Source organism: Centroberyx affinis, unplaced genomic scaffold, assembly GCF_046629955.1.
Source record: "Centroberyx affinis isolate AG114_WGS23_722 - 3 ecotype Tasmania unplaced genomic scaffold, CSIRO-AGI_Caff_v1 ptg001466l_1, whole genome shotgun sequence".
NCBI classification, from domain to species: Eukaryota; Metazoa; Chordata; class Actinopteri; order Beryciformes; family Berycidae; genus Centroberyx; species Centroberyx affinis.
Genome location: NW_027279935.1, coordinates 127,341 through 143,786, shown reverse-complemented (window position 1 = coordinate 143,786; position 16,446 = coordinate 127,341). Strand labels below are relative to the sequence as shown.

The 16,446-nt window shown below is 41.5% G+C and overlaps 1 protein-coding gene across 1 annotated transcript in view; it reads right to left on the bottom strand.

The window, feature by feature from the left end:
• The window catches only part of aff2 (AF4/FMR2 family, member 2), a 117,044-nt gene that overhangs the window by 77,779 nt on the left and 22,819 nt on the right, over positions 1-16,446 (bottom strand). The window contains exons 2-3 of the mRNA XM_071526828.1: positions 5,194-5,314; positions 340-1,042 (exon numbers count right to left, since the gene is read on the bottom strand). Of these exons, the coding sequence (XP_071382929.1) occupies positions 340-1,042; positions 5,194-5,314 (824 nt within the window). The remainder of the gene's footprint in view (positions 1-339; positions 1,043-5,193; positions 5,315-16,446) is intronic.

Sequence of the window (16,446 nt, the reverse complement as noted above, 5' to 3'; positions counted from 1 at the left end):
TTAATCATGAATATCAAAACATCTGAATATTAAAAAAGGTTCAAGTGCCATGTTTTTGTTGTAAGATTGGTATTAGCCAAGTTTCACACATTCTTAGGACTCATGAAGCTGGAATAAACTGACAAAACCTGCTGCAATAAAGTATCAAAGTCTGTTGGTATCATCAGGAAAATCAGCAGTTTGGTTTTAATCCTCTATCATACTTACTAGTTTTCACTCCTCACTAAAACTTTCTTCAAGATTCACTTTCTGCTAACAAGTTTTTTTTTGTTGGTTCTTTTGAGGTGAGAATTCACCTTGGTTTTGTTCTTTTTAAAAGCCTTTCTATGGAGGTCTTACCTGGGAGAGGGAGGGTTTTGGAGGGGTGGGACGAATGTCTTCTCCCAGAGGAGGATGAAGACGAGGAGGAGGAAGAAGAGGAGGAGGAAGGGCTCGAGTCTCCCTTTAGGCCCAGTTCGTCCTTCAGCGAGCTAAACAGTTCGTCGTGCCTTTGCATTTGCTGCTCTTCCAACGAGGACAACTTGCCTCTTCCGCCCGTAGCTCCCGCCCCCTGGCCCTGGCCCTGCCCTAACCCCAGAACGAGGCCCGCTCCCTGGGCGCTCGCTCCGTGGCTTCCCCTGGACCACTCCATGGAGCTCCGCGACTTCTTGGAGTTCTGACTCGACGAGGACGAGGACGACGAGGACGGAGTGGAAGCCGGCGGTTGCATGGAGGTGACGGTCGAAGACGAAAAAGAGGAATTTCCCGTCCTCTTCTCCCCACCTCCTCCTTCTCCTCCTCCTCCTCCACCTCCTCCTGTTCCTCCTCCTCCTCCTCCTCCTCCTCTCAGCCCCTCGTTGAAGAGCTGCGTCTGGTGGGACTCGATCGCGGGTCTCTCTGCTGTCGGGGCGGCCGGGGTCTGCAGGTTGTTGGCCGTGCCGCTGCCTTTGGGGATTCCCACCAAGTGGCTCTGGTTGGAATGGCTGGTTAGAAGGTCTTTCATTTCCTCGTAGGAGCCCAGTGTGTTCTGGACCCGACTGGCCAACGCGTCACCCTTATTAGTCTGGGAGGAGAGGAAGAGGAGGAGAGGGAGAGATGGGAGGGAGAGAGAAAGAGAAGAGCACTAATTAAGTCTTCCATTTTTTTTTCTAGTGAAATGCCCTCTTTACTTGTCTGGAGAGGGACAGCGAGAGATAGATAGGGTGACCACTGACCAGACATCTGGATGAAATGATTAATTAAACACATGCCACCCTTAAGAAGGCCCGGTCCAGGCTGGAGCAGCAAAATTAATAGGGCAGGTGCCATTATTAGCCTGACCCCAGATTCACCAGCACTCGTCACACAGAGGAGAACTTGCAGGACGGGGCGGACTTTACTGATATATGATGCTCGGCTGGAACTGCAGCACCTTCAGCGGTATGGTAATGCTGAGATGGTCCTCCAAGCGGTTTATGAGGACATTTGTGCCAGTAGCTGTCAGGTCCTTCAATGATGAAACTACATGGTTTGATCATTTGGCATTTTTGAAAGGACAAAGGCAATTAACGGTTTCAGCAGGCTATATTTGGCACCGGAGTCGAAAAGACACCATGGTGTTAGAAGAGTAGGAGGAAGTGAAGACAGGTAATTTCTTTTCTCAGCCTAGTACACTCGCAGTTCTACCTGAACAATGGAATGGTGTCACCGTCAATTATAGAATTATTATTTATTAATTGTTGAATTAGGCAAGATCTACAGCCTGTAATTTAATCATGACATTTTATCATGAATTACAGACAAATGACGATCATTGAAAATATTCAATTAAATCAATGTGAAATATGGCTGTGTCATTTTGTCATACATGACCTGCACAGTTCACAGACAAGGCACTGCACAACCTGCACTCAACTTAATTAACCCTGTGTTAACATGGAGTAATAGAGTCAAATAATGTTGCACAAGAGTTTATGGTTGAAATGAATGGAAAAAAAACCTTTCACCTAGTTTTGAAGAGAGGATGCAATTGGCTATATTTGGAGAGGCTTGAAAAAGTAATATGAATAAAACAATGAGTTAGTGTTCTTGGGGAGTAGTAACTGAAGTAATCTTAATACTTTTGGAAAGAGTATTAAGTTAGACTAAATAATTATTAACAAGCCACTTACTTAACACCAATCATTCACAGTCATTCTATTCTTAAACTACTTTTATTTTCCTAGTGATCATAAAAAGTGTGATTGTCCAGTTCACACATATTGTGCATCACTCGTAAATTCACAAGAAAAAAAAGCATGACCAGTTTTCATTCTTCTTACAACCAACTTCCCTGGGAAGCATGAATCTTGCTTATGTCTGGCTGTTTTCTTTCCCCAATGCAAACTAATAGGAAACAGCTTCAGTCAATAACCAAATAATAACGTAATAACAGGCAATGATCCATGGAGAGGCCTTATTACTGAGGAGGGAATACTGTGCGTGTGTGTGTGTGTGTGTGTGTGTAAGCATGTGTTGGAGTGTGTGTGAGACATAGGCCATGCTAAGATACACTTCAACACAACTTTACAAATTAATGTAACACCACCCTAGTATTTGCTCTAATAGAGGGCAATGTAAACATCATTTGAGGGTAATTTATTTCCATGTGAGGGTAATTCATATCCATGTGATTTATGATAATCATAATCGGACTAGTCGTTGGGCTGAGTGTGGTCTAAAGTGGTCTGAGCAGGTGAAACAGAAATGCACTGTTTGGTTCCCCGGTGAAAGCCACACAACCAACAGCAAAATTAAACTGCCAGTAACGCTAAAGAAACGAGAGTTTGAGACGACAACACACCGTTTTAGTTCTGTGGTCTGCACAGAGCATGCACTCACAACCATTTGGATTGGAAATAGCGTTCATCACCTTTATCGCACATCTGTAACTCACTCTCTGTCTCATCTACCATGTCTGTCTTCAATGTATCTTTCAATTTTTCACAGTCTAATAAAGCAGAAAACACCGTGAAAATAGTCAAAAGCAAACAGGGCAAGGAATCAAGGCTCTTTTACAAAAGAATGATACAAGAAAGTAGGGAATTGCATTTAAATAATCTTAACAGATGTAATTTCTGTGTGCACACACAGGCACAAACACTATGTGCACACACACACAGACACACACACACACACAGACACACACACACAGACACACACACACAGACACACACACACAGACACACATACAGACACACACACCGTGGCGAGCCAAAGTTAGCTGTGAATAAATTAGCCCATCTCTTCTCCATCTCGGGCTCATGAATAAAAGATTTGGTGGCTGAAGAGGAACAGAAAACACATTTACAGAAGAGCAAAATGGAAAACAGAGGAGAAGGGGAGGAATGAATACCTATGTGTGTGTGTGTGTGTGTGTGTGTGTGTGAATAGATCATCCCAAATAGCTGCTAACAGCATAGCGCTCTTTAACAGGATTAGAAGAGGGATTAGCTAATAGCTGACAGAGAAAGAATACTGGCGAGAGGCAGAGAGAGGCAGAGAGTGACGGACAGCCGGATAGATAGACAGGAGGAGAGAAGAAGAAGGAGAAGAAGAAGGAGAAGAAGAGGGAGAGAGAGAGAAGGCAAAAGAGAGAGAGAGAGATAGACGCAGGACAGGAAAGACAAAGGGTGAAGGAGAGAGAGAAACTGGGTTAAAAAGGCCACATGAATCACACGTGATGATTATAATGAAACAGGGCTGAAACAGAGCGGTAAAGGAGCAGCTCGGCAAGGTCAATCGGCGCTTAGACACAGAGAAAGTGCAATGGGGTCGCAGAAGCCTTGGTAAATCCACAAATCTGTACGGGGCAGAGCAACACCCTTAGAAAAATGAAACCGGTAGTAGGGCAAATAAATCAGCAGGAGGAAGCTGCAAGGTGTGCCAGAGCAGTTTGTCAAGGTAAGCAGGGGCGATGGATGAACTGGGAAAGTGTATAGAGGAAGACGATCGGTTAGAAAGATGTAAACAAAACAAAAAAAGTCGTCCCACACGAATGATGCAGTCGCCCCTTGGGCCGACCAGTGACGAGATGCATCATCCCTCTAACGTTCGTCAAAATCGGACCAGTGGTGCAGCAGTTACAGCCTTTCAGTTAGAATTTTTTTACCTTTGATTATAGCGCCACCATCAGGCCAATCGGTGTAATTGTTTAAAATGCATCATCCTTCAAAGGTTTCGTCAAAATCGCACCAGTGGAGTCTGAGATATGTTTGTGTTTAAGGTTTTGACTTTTGATTATAGTGCCCTCATGTGGTCAATCAGTGAAATTTACATGGACAGCTGGATGTTTGTAGCATGTTTCACGTCAATTGGACTTGGTGTAGGAGTTACAATTCTGACCCTTAATTTTAACACTCTCATTAGGCCAATCAGTGTCATATGTAAGAATAGCTAGATTTGTGTAGTCTTGTGTCTTGTCTTTTTCAATAGGATAGCGTCCCCATCAGGGCAGTGAGCGAAATTTTTTTAATTCTAGACGACAGTGCAAACATACATCATCCCTCCCAAGTTTTGTCAGAATCGGAGCAGTAGTGTTCCCGGATCTCATTGCATTAATTTGCATTAGAAACTATTAGCTGGAGTATGGAGGCGTCTCGGATTAGATTCATTATCGGAACATTATGTGCTGCCTTCACCACAAAACTTCAAGCAGTTTCTTGCTGAAGAGCCCTCGAGTCCTCTGTGCTCAGACACAGCAACAGTTAATCATATTTCGTCAGGATCCAAACCCAGTCTGTCCCAAGGCCGATACTCTTGGTGGCAGAACCCAAGTGTTGAAGTGTCTGGCTGTAGCAAATGAGAGTTAACAAACCAAAATCAATTCTTTACACAGGGGCAGACTGCGCAAAAAAATAATGGCCCCGGACTTCATGCATGACTAGCCCACTTTCAACTAAAAAATGAAACAATTTTGTTGCATCTCTGCTACCTTACAACAGAATGGAACAGAACAGAATATTACTGTCAGAATTATTGGCATTATTGCCCATCTTAATTGCTTTAAAGCTGGGCAAGAATTTTATGTAAAAATATATAAATCACAAAGTGGGCTGCAATAGAGAAGAGCATCTCATCCCCACTAATTGTCCCACAATGTTGCCAGTGTTTCAAAGACTTTTAAATCCATCCACCCACCCACCCACCCATCCATCCATCCATCCATTCATCCATCCATCCATTCATCCTTCTCACCTTGTATGGTTCTCCAAACAAGTTGAATCCGGTTGAGAACAGGTCTTCATCCTGTTGGACCTCCTGGTTCCTTCTCTCCCACTCTCTTCTCTTCAGGGCGCTGCGCTCCGTCTCCAGATGACTGGGAGGACACACACAGAGAAAACAGCTCGTTAGCATTCCTCATTGAGGCCAACACGTAGCTTCCAGCTAGTAAGACTTGTTGGTTTTAATGAGTATACAAGTCATGTTTGGGCCTGCAATGGGCAGTTTGCAGAAATGTTTTTTCGACAATGTGACCAGAACAGCTGGTGAAAGAAAATAACCTAAATCCTAACATGTGAGGGTAGCAAGCAGAGTCCTGCTCCATGAAATAACAGAGAAAAGTGACAAAAAAGGAAGAGGCTGGAGGTTTCTGTAAAATAAGAGGTTAAAGGAATAGTTCACCCCAAAATAAAAATTTGTTATCTCATTATCTACTCCCCTCATGTCAGTCTAAACACCAGTGAAGTTTGTATGTCCACACAACACACAGCGAGTTAGCTAGTTCAGCTTCATGTCAGCCTTCTACAAAACAACTAAAATGGCCTGGAAATGGTTCTTTAGAGCTCCAAAAAGAGAAAAGAAATTACATAATATTATTCCAAACAGCTCATTCAGCATAATCCAAGTGTTCTGAAACCAAACAATTGCACTGTGAGTCCAAAAGTCCAATATTTACCTCACTGCACACACTGTTTGGATTAGCTTTATGGTCATTTTTTGACAGTTTGGGTGACAGGATGAGTAGACAATGACCAAAATTTCATTTTTGGGTGAACTGTTCCTTTAAAGGAAGGGATAAGTAGGTGGAAATACCCAACTCGGTCAGTGTGGTCAAATGGTATATTTTAGTTTGCTAAAAACAGTATTTAGACTTATCAAAACTGTCTCTCTGACATTGTTCTGTGGTCTTGTGGTAAAATGCTACATGCTGCGAATAGATTATTTTTCACTACACATGAATTGATAATCCTTGCATAGAAGCCACAATACCACAGAGGACGTGCTTAACTGGAGTCATGGGGACTTTGGTGCTGTTGGTACTTGGCTGAGTCCTGGAATGCACTGAACATCACAGATTGATGATAACTAACAGTGTGAGAGTATCTGAGTTTTCCTTTAAGGGTTTCAAACCCAAACTGCTGTCATGGTTGTAATGCTGGTCTTACAGATATAAAAACTAGCTATCCAGCTATCCTTGCCCTGTCGATTTCCCTCAGGACCATTGAATTGACCACTTTTGAAAACACTTATTTCCCTAGAGCTTGTGAAGGGTTTCATTCCAAAACACAACTGATCTAGTTTGGAGAAAAAAAATCTTCACCTTATGTTTACTGTTCAATATTAACAACATTAGTTAGTTGATTGCATCCTCTAAAATGTTACTATTTTTTAAGTAAAAGGCTCATAACTTCAATTATATCCAATTTGTATATGTATATTTGAGTTGTACTTTCATGCCAGTAATCATGAATCATATTTTCTTAATAGTCGATATTTCTTTTCTGTCATGCCAGTGTCATATTTTGCAGGTGGATATATGATTTTAGAGTCAACCTCTTCATATCTATACCAAAGGTGCTGCATAGCTGAAATGGACTGAAATACATAAGTGTTATAAAAACTATCCCACTCAACTGAACAACATGGATGCTACTGACCGATGAATGTGAGTCGGTGTCCTACTGCAAAAGTCAGAACTCTCGAATGGCAGCACTTTTAGACTTTTTTTTCTATCTATTTATAGCAAGGTTAATCATATGATGCAACATATGCCATTTGGTGGCTGCTTTTATTCAGGAGTGCATCCGTTTTTAGCGTAGGTGGGCCCGGTGGGAACTGAGCTCCTAATCCAGGCAGTGTTCGTGACACAGTGTCCCCGCTCAACCACACAGGACTGCAAGACATGAGAGATGGATGCAGTTAAGTCCTGTCACAGTGTCATTGGATGGAGCCCAATAAAACTCGCAGTAAGAGTCAAAGCCTAATCTTCCAACATTCCCGCACAGCTGCCGAACCCCTGCCGTAACCTGAAGTGACCGCTTGTGGCTATAATTAAAAATTATATTTTATGGCATATGGGAGAGTTCACGGTAAACAGTGACAGGAATGCACTGGAAGCGGGGGAGAGGTTGGCCTGCAGGGAATAGGGAGGGAGGTATTTTCCTTAAATAGCCATATATTTTTGGCTAATACCCTTTTACTAGGGATGGGACGATATATCACATTTAAATATAGCGCAATACAAAAATGTGACAATATCTATCGTGGGGCAGAAAAATAAATCACGATATTAGCTATATTTTATTCTGCTGTGACGCTTTCCCATCACAATTTCACAAGCTCTCCATTGAAAATATATTATTTGAACATTGTAATGACATTTCTAAAATTATAGTTTACATTCTAGCAAGCCAATGACATCGCTAGAAATATCCGTGTCTCAGAAATAAACTGAATTCTGCACAGGCAGACTTTGTTGTCGCTGAACTTTTATTTACTACATCGTATCGTGGTTGTATTGAATCGTGAACCCCATAATCGAACATCGTCCCGTCTCTGCCTTTTACCTCGCAAAATAGCGAGGCCTATATCCTGCTCCGCTCTTTCAGTCACTCTCCTCCGCTGAGAAATCAACAGGTTGGCAGCCAAACTCACATCTCGGGGGTACAAAGTCTGAGCGTGTGTGTGAGTCTGAGTACAAGGGACGCATGGGACTGCAGCCCGCTGACCCACGAAGGGCCAACCTGTTTGAACACAACCCGCTGCAGAGAGATGAGACAGGCCAGCTAATCAGCCATCAACACAATTAGCAGATCCCCCTCTCTCTCTCTCTCTCTCTCTCTCCCAGATTTTGCCTTCAATATTTAATCCATCATCAAGATGAGAGAGTTGGAATGAGAAAGAACGGAGAGGGAATGAGAGGAGAGAGAGAGAGAGAGAGAGAAAATCACAGAGCTAGACTCCCGGGAGGAAAAAAAAAAAAGCTGCAGTTCCAGGGCAATAGACAAGTTTCTTAAAAAGGAAAGAAAAATAACAGGATGATGAAAGAGAGAGCGGCGGGAGGGGGGGGGGAAGGTAGAAAGGAGGAGCAAAAAGCGAGGGAGAGCAGTGGGAATTTGAGACAAAATGATTGACAGGTGAGGTGTGTGTGTGTGTGTGTGTGTGTGTGTGTATGACAGCTGTACAGATGTAATCATTGTGTGCGTGGGGACCGGTGGTTGACATGTGCGTTGTCCGTCAGTGCAGAGAGATAACTGACAGAGCTGTCATGCCGCTAGACACACACACGCACACACACACACAGACACACACACAGACACACACACACACACACTGCTGTCCCCTGCCACAGATCACTGTCTCCGTCTCTGTCTCTCACGCACTAGACATGCATTATAGAGGGAGTCAGGTCAGACGAGGTAATTAACACATACAGCCTTTATTTCCCAGCATGGTGCAGACACAAGCCAGGATCACACTACAGGGCTACCTGTCATTAGCCTGCTACTGGCTCTTTATTCAACACCATTGAATTAAACACTTTTTTTTTTTTTTTTTTAGCTTTTTTTTACTGTAGCAAACTCAATCAGAACTGAGTCACTCTACTCCTAAAAGTAATTTGTACAAATCAACTCTCTTATTTTTTTGAGCAGTATATAATTAAAAAAGTTGTATTAGTGTGATTAGTTAACTTAAACTATAAATCTTCGCATTTTAGCTGCAATTTATCCTTTCTTCATGTTCAAGTTAGAGTTTCAATTAGCCTACTTCTTCATCTGTTAGAACCCTAGAACTTAGCCTTTTGTCTGTTAGCTTGCCTGGACTGTTACAGTGATGTATACAGCAATACATACAGTATAGCTAAATCTTTTCATGTTTGTCATACAACATACTCCAACATTTTATAATAAAGCACATTGTATAAGCAGTGCTTCTATGTATGTGTGTAATATGCTATAAGCTGCTGTATGTTTGCTAACGTTAGTTAGCAAGCTAGCTAGCCTAACGCTACTGTATTCTCCATAGGAGAGAGGAAGGCAGCTGATACTAGGAACTTTGACACTGTTAGTAGTCTAACTGTAAATCCATATATGTATACTGTATGTAAATCCATATATGTATATGTATATCACTGCTGCAATGACCCAGTTAGTGATCTTTAAAATTTCATTTTGTCTTAATTCAATTGACTGAGTTGACTGTACATGCAACAATTAAATAATTCTTAAATGTATTTTTGAGCTGGTTTGCTTACATTCTGGTCTAAAACATGCTGAGAAATTATTTCCCACTTAGCAGTCTTGTGGAACAATTAGCCTAATGAACCGTTCTGCACACCTGAACCAGCACAGCAAACTGCCTGACTCTCCTCAGTAAAGGAACAGCGCTATGGAAATGCTGGATGATAAATATTTTCCTAGCCTTAACCCTCATGTCAGCTGCAAACCAGCTGCAAACAGGATGATGAAATGCAGCCACAATCTCACACTGAACACATTTCAAACTGAAATTTCCATAGAATTGACATAAAAAAAAGAAGAAGCACTCCTCAGCTGCATAACAATGCATATCCAATATAGCAAATCAACATCCTTAAAGAATAGCTTTCGAAATATAACTCAGCAACTCATTTGGAAAGAATACAAATGGATTAATTTCACTGGTGTTTAGTTGAAGTAAGCAGTTGAATCCAGACTTGTGTTTGATTCCAGGCCATGAGGCGCAGTCAAAATACCTCAAAATTAATCACAATAATGTAGAATGATCTGAAAGAGTGATTATATTTCATCTTTCTTTCTTTCTTTCTTTCTTTCGTTCTTTCTTTGGCAGTAAAATACTGTATCTGTTTAGTTTTGCAATTGACTGGATGCTTTTCATAAATTGCTGCCCATTACAGCTAAACAGATTTACACATATTTTGAGGCAGTAAAATCTTTGTTTACATTCATAATTCTTGTAAACATTGAAGTAAAATCAACATGCATTTTCAGCTGTCTTTTGTTTTTGGCCACACTGCACTTGTCTGCTCAATGCGTTTTGTCATCTGATCCGGCCAGGATGCATTTCAAACCTGACCAATTTATGCCTCGTGGCATGATCAGACTGTGAAATTCAAATTGAAAAGACAAGTGTAACTGTGGCATTGGAGAACATCAGTGAATATGCCCAAAATGTAGACGGTCAAATAGATTCCAGATTTCATCTCCGAGTCATTGGAAGTCAGACAGCATCCTCCCGTTGTAACAATACCAAACTGTCTCCTAGTTTCACCTCAAACAAACAAGTCAGTTTCCAATTCATTGTGAATGGAGCAGATCCAGGTCTGGTCCGTCTTGTGTTGTTGACACAGATTAGAGGCTTTATTCTCTGGTTTCTGGCTTTGGGAGAAAAGCCATGCACGAACAACAGATATCGACTGAAATGTCCAAGAACATAGGAAAAACATCTGTTTTAAGGTGGATTGTCCCTTTATAAAAGCTTTGGAAATAAATAATTCACAGTAATATACAGTTCTTCCACAGAACAAAGCCGATAGTGTCAAATCCACCAGTATCAAAGTGTCTCCTTGTTTCTCCTCACTTGCCCAGAGAGGTAGAAGAAAGAAAGAAAGAAAGAAAGAAAGAAAGAAAGAAAGGCAGGATGGATGGATGGATGATAGATGGATGGATGGATGGAATGATGGATGGATGGATGGATGGATGGGGATTAATAACAGTGGCGATATCAGCGGTGGGCATACTGTCGATGTTGATATTTTCTGTGAATGAAAATGTAGCGATGGCAGCTTTCTTTTTACCACTTTCTACCACTCTCCTTTACTTCTGTGTGTGTGTGTGTGTGTGTGTGTGTGTGTGTGTGTGTGTGTGTGTGTCCTGAAGTAATGCTGATAGCCAGAGTGCCACAGTAAGCTCTGGGAATTTAATCTCAGCGGAGCTATGCTGTGCTCCCCTGATAACTAAACACACACACACACACACACACACACATTTCCCTGACCGGGGAAATGAAAATGCGGTGAGAGTAAATGGGTAACACTCTTCCCCTTCCTCAACAACTAGCCCACTGTTGCCCTTGAGCAAGGCACTGACCCCCCCTCCGCTGCCCCCAGTGTGAATGTGTGGAAGTGTATAAACATGAAGCAGGGAGTTGTGTAAAAAGAACACACGTGCTCAACAGTCTTCCCTTGATAAATGAAGGTTTAAAAACTACTACCGTTTAAGTATATTAGATTAAATTACACAAAACTTTAATGATCCCTATGGGAAAATTCGGAAAACCTGATAAAATATTTTTTGTAACTGTACCTTTATACCTCAAATATGGCAAAAATATCCTGAAAGTCATCAGAATACATTACAATTTTAATTGTAATGGCATACATTTTGAAAGTGACCTACCCAACCCTTGAAAAATCAAAATATGTGCAATGGATAACATGAGGAATATGAGTATGAGAAAGACAATCTGTGAAAAATGATATATTTAGGCATGTGGATGGGTTTAGAGAAAAGCTATTTACCTGCCACATATATATATCCTAGACCAGTGATTCTCAAACTTTTTCATATCAAGGACCCTATTTAGTCCACATTAGACCCCCATTTGATGAGATTTTGTCTCTTGGACCCAAATCTGAGGATATTTTTATTGTTAGATATGATTTTATCCAGAATCCCATGACTATCTGTACTGCAGATAGAGAGATAACAGTGAAACTATGATCAAACAGTCATTCTTCTACATTCTCTAATTGTGTTCACTTCTTGTAAATGAAATAATGGTGAAGTTTAACAATTCATTAATTTGCTAGGGACCCCCTGGAACCCCCTCAAGGACCCCATGTTGAGAACCGCTGTCCTAGAACACTGAAGTCTGATACCAGTTAAATGCCAGAAAAATGAAGCCATTTCTGAGCACACCACACATGAGAAAAACCGTCTGAACAACTTGACAGTTCAAAGTTCATTTTGGTGGCTTGTGATCAGCTTGTCCACACTTAACACACATGCACATAGTGAGTGACGCATCTGACGCGACTAGCTGTGTCCTGCTATAGCATTTTAAGAGTTCAGATCGCAAAATGACTTATGTGATAAAAATCATTTATTTGTTTTATTTGATATTTATCATTCCCTACACTTGACTGCAGGTATTTCTTTGTCGGTGTCGTCAGAATTTAGTAAGCCAGAGAAATCAGGGTTCATCGCCAAACTTTCCCAGGTAAGCTAAAAGCTAATGTGAATGGTATTTTCAAGTAGGATGCCCTTATCTACTGTCTTTCCCATGTGACGTGAATGATGCAATAGAATGGTTGTTTAAGCTTAAAGGTCCCAGATTATTCAGTTTTCATGGCTAATGTTTAGTTAAAAGGGAATTTATTGACTGAACAGTCTCAATACTGGACCCTGATTGGCCGACAACAGCAGCTCTTCCAAGTCAAATGAGGTAAACATGCTGAGTGGAGGCTTTCCAGTTCAAATGCTGCAAACTGGCCTGACTGGAAGGACTTTAATAATGCTATAGTGAGTTAAACCAATCAGGATCAAGCCCAGTTGTGATGCGTTGACTGGAGCTGGTCTGAAACTGCCTGGAAAAAAGGATGAATTTTTGAAATGCCCTTTAAATTTAACCATTCAAACAAAATCAAATTTTAACAATGTCTTCATGAAACATCTCTGATCATATATATATAAATAGAGGAAAATATAAATTCCTATAATAGGGCTCCTTTAAGTGCTACCTCTCTCTTTGTTCATGTTCCCAAACCTCAGCTGTACTGTTCAAGATCAAGATTTTTTTTTTTACTTCAAAGCTTAGCCTACACTTCATTAGTGACACCTCTGCCAGCAATCATTCATTCATTACGACAATTTATTTTAGAATAAATCATCTTATTAATCTATTACTTCCAGAAATGAAACGCTGCTGATTATTACACCTTATATTGGTTCAAGTGGTGCGCTTATGATGAAAGCCGTTCATATTTCCAATCTTTCCATTTTATTTAACCTGTATTTAACCAGGCAGCTCAATTAGGAAGAAATTCTTGAATGCGTTTGCGGTGTATGCGTGTGTGTGTGTGTGTGTGTGTGTGTGTGTGAGAGAGAGAGAGAGAGAAAGACACGAGGGTGGGATGAGGTGTGTGTGTGTGTGTGTGAGAGAGAGAGAGAGAGAGAGAAAGACACGAGGGTGGGATGAGTGTGTTGGAATGACAGGGAGAAGTGAGGGGGATAATGAGAGGAGGAGGAGGAGGAGGAGGAAGAGGAGGAGAGGGGGAAGGAGAGAGGAATAGCTGTCAGGCAGCAGACAAAAGCTTTGTTTGAAGTGTCAGTTCAACGACGCATTTTGTGTGTGTGTGTGTGTGTGTGTGTGTGTGTGTGTGTGTGTGTGTGTGTGCTCATTCAGACAGCATTAGACATCAGAGGGATATCAGCAGGCATTCCTGGATAGACAGACTCCGCGAATGAGACGCAGAACGCCATCAAGACGGATATGAAAATATATAGCTTCTAGATTTCTGTATGTGTATGATATGCGGAGGGAAATCAAAATACACTGCTTTGTGTTTCTGTGTGCATTTGACAGGATCGCAGGTATTATAATGAGACGCAGCCTTCAAGCACATTGTTACCTTACTGCTTTGGTTTCACGCACATCATACAAATGCACGTCTTTGACAATGATGGATAGATAAATAGACAGAGAGAGGGGACGGAGGAATAAGAATAAGAGAGGACTGCCTCGCTTTGTGTTGTTATGTGTGTGTGTCATATGATAGGAGAGATAATAATGACGCACAAACATACTGAAAGCATACAGTTCTTCCTCTCAGACACATGCTATACATCTTTACATGTTTCCTTTCTTGTCTCTTCTTTGTACTCGGAAAACAGTGATCCCCCGATACGCTCAATATGAAAAATGTTGACTTCTTTCTCTTTCTGTTTGTTTAAGAAACAGCAGAGAAACCAGTCGAACCAGTTCTGCAACATACTGATCTGACCTAAAGAGAAACAGTATAGAAACCAGTCGAACCAGTTCTGCAACATGCTGATCTGACCTAAAGAGAAACAGTATAGAAACCAGTCGAACCAGTTCTGCAACATACTGATCTGACCTAAAGAGAAACAGTATAGAAACCAGTCTAACCAGTTCTGCAACATACTGATCTGACCTAAAGAGAAACAGCATAGAAACCAGTCTAACCAGTTCTGCAACATACTGATCTGTAGAAGCACATATAAGGTTCATTAACATTTTGATATGGAAACACTAAAGTGAAGAGTTGGACACATTTAACAGCCAAATACCATTTTAATTTTACAACCATTAGACAAATCTCTCCATTGGCTTCACTGTCATCCAACAACTAGATGACAAGGCAGCAGAAGACATGTCTCTCTCCATGAATGATACAGTTCCCCTCTGGTCCAATCAGAAAGAAATATGTCACCTCGTTTTGACCTGTAATTGCTGCATTGCCCTTTTCGGTCAGTCAGTGTAAATTTGAAAACGAGGTGTCACATGTAATGGGTGGATGAACGAACGAACAAAGAGACTGATCCAGTATGAACAGATCCCATGCCATCTTAGGTAATAATATACAATAAATAATTCCTGCTAATTTACCATTTCTTCATAGAATAGACTACAGCTGCTATTGCCAGTGCCTTCCCCACATGGGAAAAAGAGAACACCAAATATCGTAATAGCAATAAAAAGGTGTGTGTGTGTGTGTGTGTGTGTGTATGTGTGCATGTACTAATTTATTTGCCACGATGAGGTTGTAGGTACTCTAACATAATGGCTTTTAGAGCCCAGTGAGACAGAGAGAGGATTAGGGGGAGAGAGAGAGAGAGAGAGAGAGAGAGACAGACAGACTGAGACTTCAACAAAGAGAGAGCGAGCGAGAGATAAGGAGAAACGAGATGTTGAAGTGTGTGTGATACAATGAAAACAGGCCACTCGGGCACATTTCTGAGTGCAAACACTGTTGAGTAGAATCATTGTCACGGCAAACACAGACTCGAGTGACTCTAGAGCCCATTCTCACGCCATCGCCTCTCACTCTGGCCGCGATGTCCCGAAATTTATTGTATACCCCCAGGGCCGAAATGGCCTTAACAGCTCTGCGTCCCATAATCAAATTCATGAGAACACGGCCTCTCCAAATTTATCAACATTTGAATTATTATTGGTCACAGCCGGAGTTAAAGGCTTTGATGTGTCCCAGGTGTGCGACCAATCCAGCCTGGCAGTTGTTTATAGATCGCTGGTGGCAGAAGGCAGGGAGTAATAGTACTGAAAAGTTTGATTCCCTTTTAAGAGGCGTCTCTTTTGAACCGGGCCCATAACAAGTGCAGATTCAGTACGCTCCCACGGCACATCTGAATACGAGAAGAGAGCGGCGTGATAATTCACAGCTAAGGTGCAAAGCTTCATACCGTTTTTCACAATAATAGAACATTTCCTCTCTTTTATTAATTTGATACGGCTCAGTAAAGAACGGCTGAATTGTGGAAAATGATTTTCTCAAGTGCTGTAAACTGTGATGAGGTGTAGGGGAGCGAGGTGTCTCACCACGACTGAGCAACCTAAATTTGCCATGATGCACCTTGGGAAAAAACGTAATGTTTCAACTGATTGGTGCTCACTTTAAGTTGTGTGATGTGTGTGTGTATATGTGAGAAAGCAGACTGCGATCCCCCAACGTCTCACCTTCATTGTGTCAAAGTCTGTTTTACTCAATGGACTTTTTGTGCCCTACATGATATTGCAACACTAACTTTAACTCACTATTTAAAGGCCCCATATCATGTAAAACAGGATTCCCCTTGCCTCTGTGATGATAAAGGAGTTGGATGTCTATCTAAACATGGTGAAAGTATCAAAATGCACGGTCGCCAACTAAATCCACACAATCCATATTAGAAAAGCGAGCCTCTAAACGAGCTGTTTGGACTTCTGTAACTTTGTGGCGTCACAAAGGTTCGCTCATTATCATTTTTGTAAGAAATAATAGACTAACAAAGTGTTTTTTTTAAAGCGGTTGAGCGGTTGTCATTGTTTATTAGTGGAGAGTTTTCCCTACCTGTAGCTGCCGGGCCGCGGTTTCTCACGGTTCACTCTTGAAACGGTTAGCCAATCGGAACAGAGGGGTTGTTAATATTAATGAGCCTTAAAGACACAGCGACAGAAACAGCCTGTTCTTGGTAAGGCTCAGAGAGA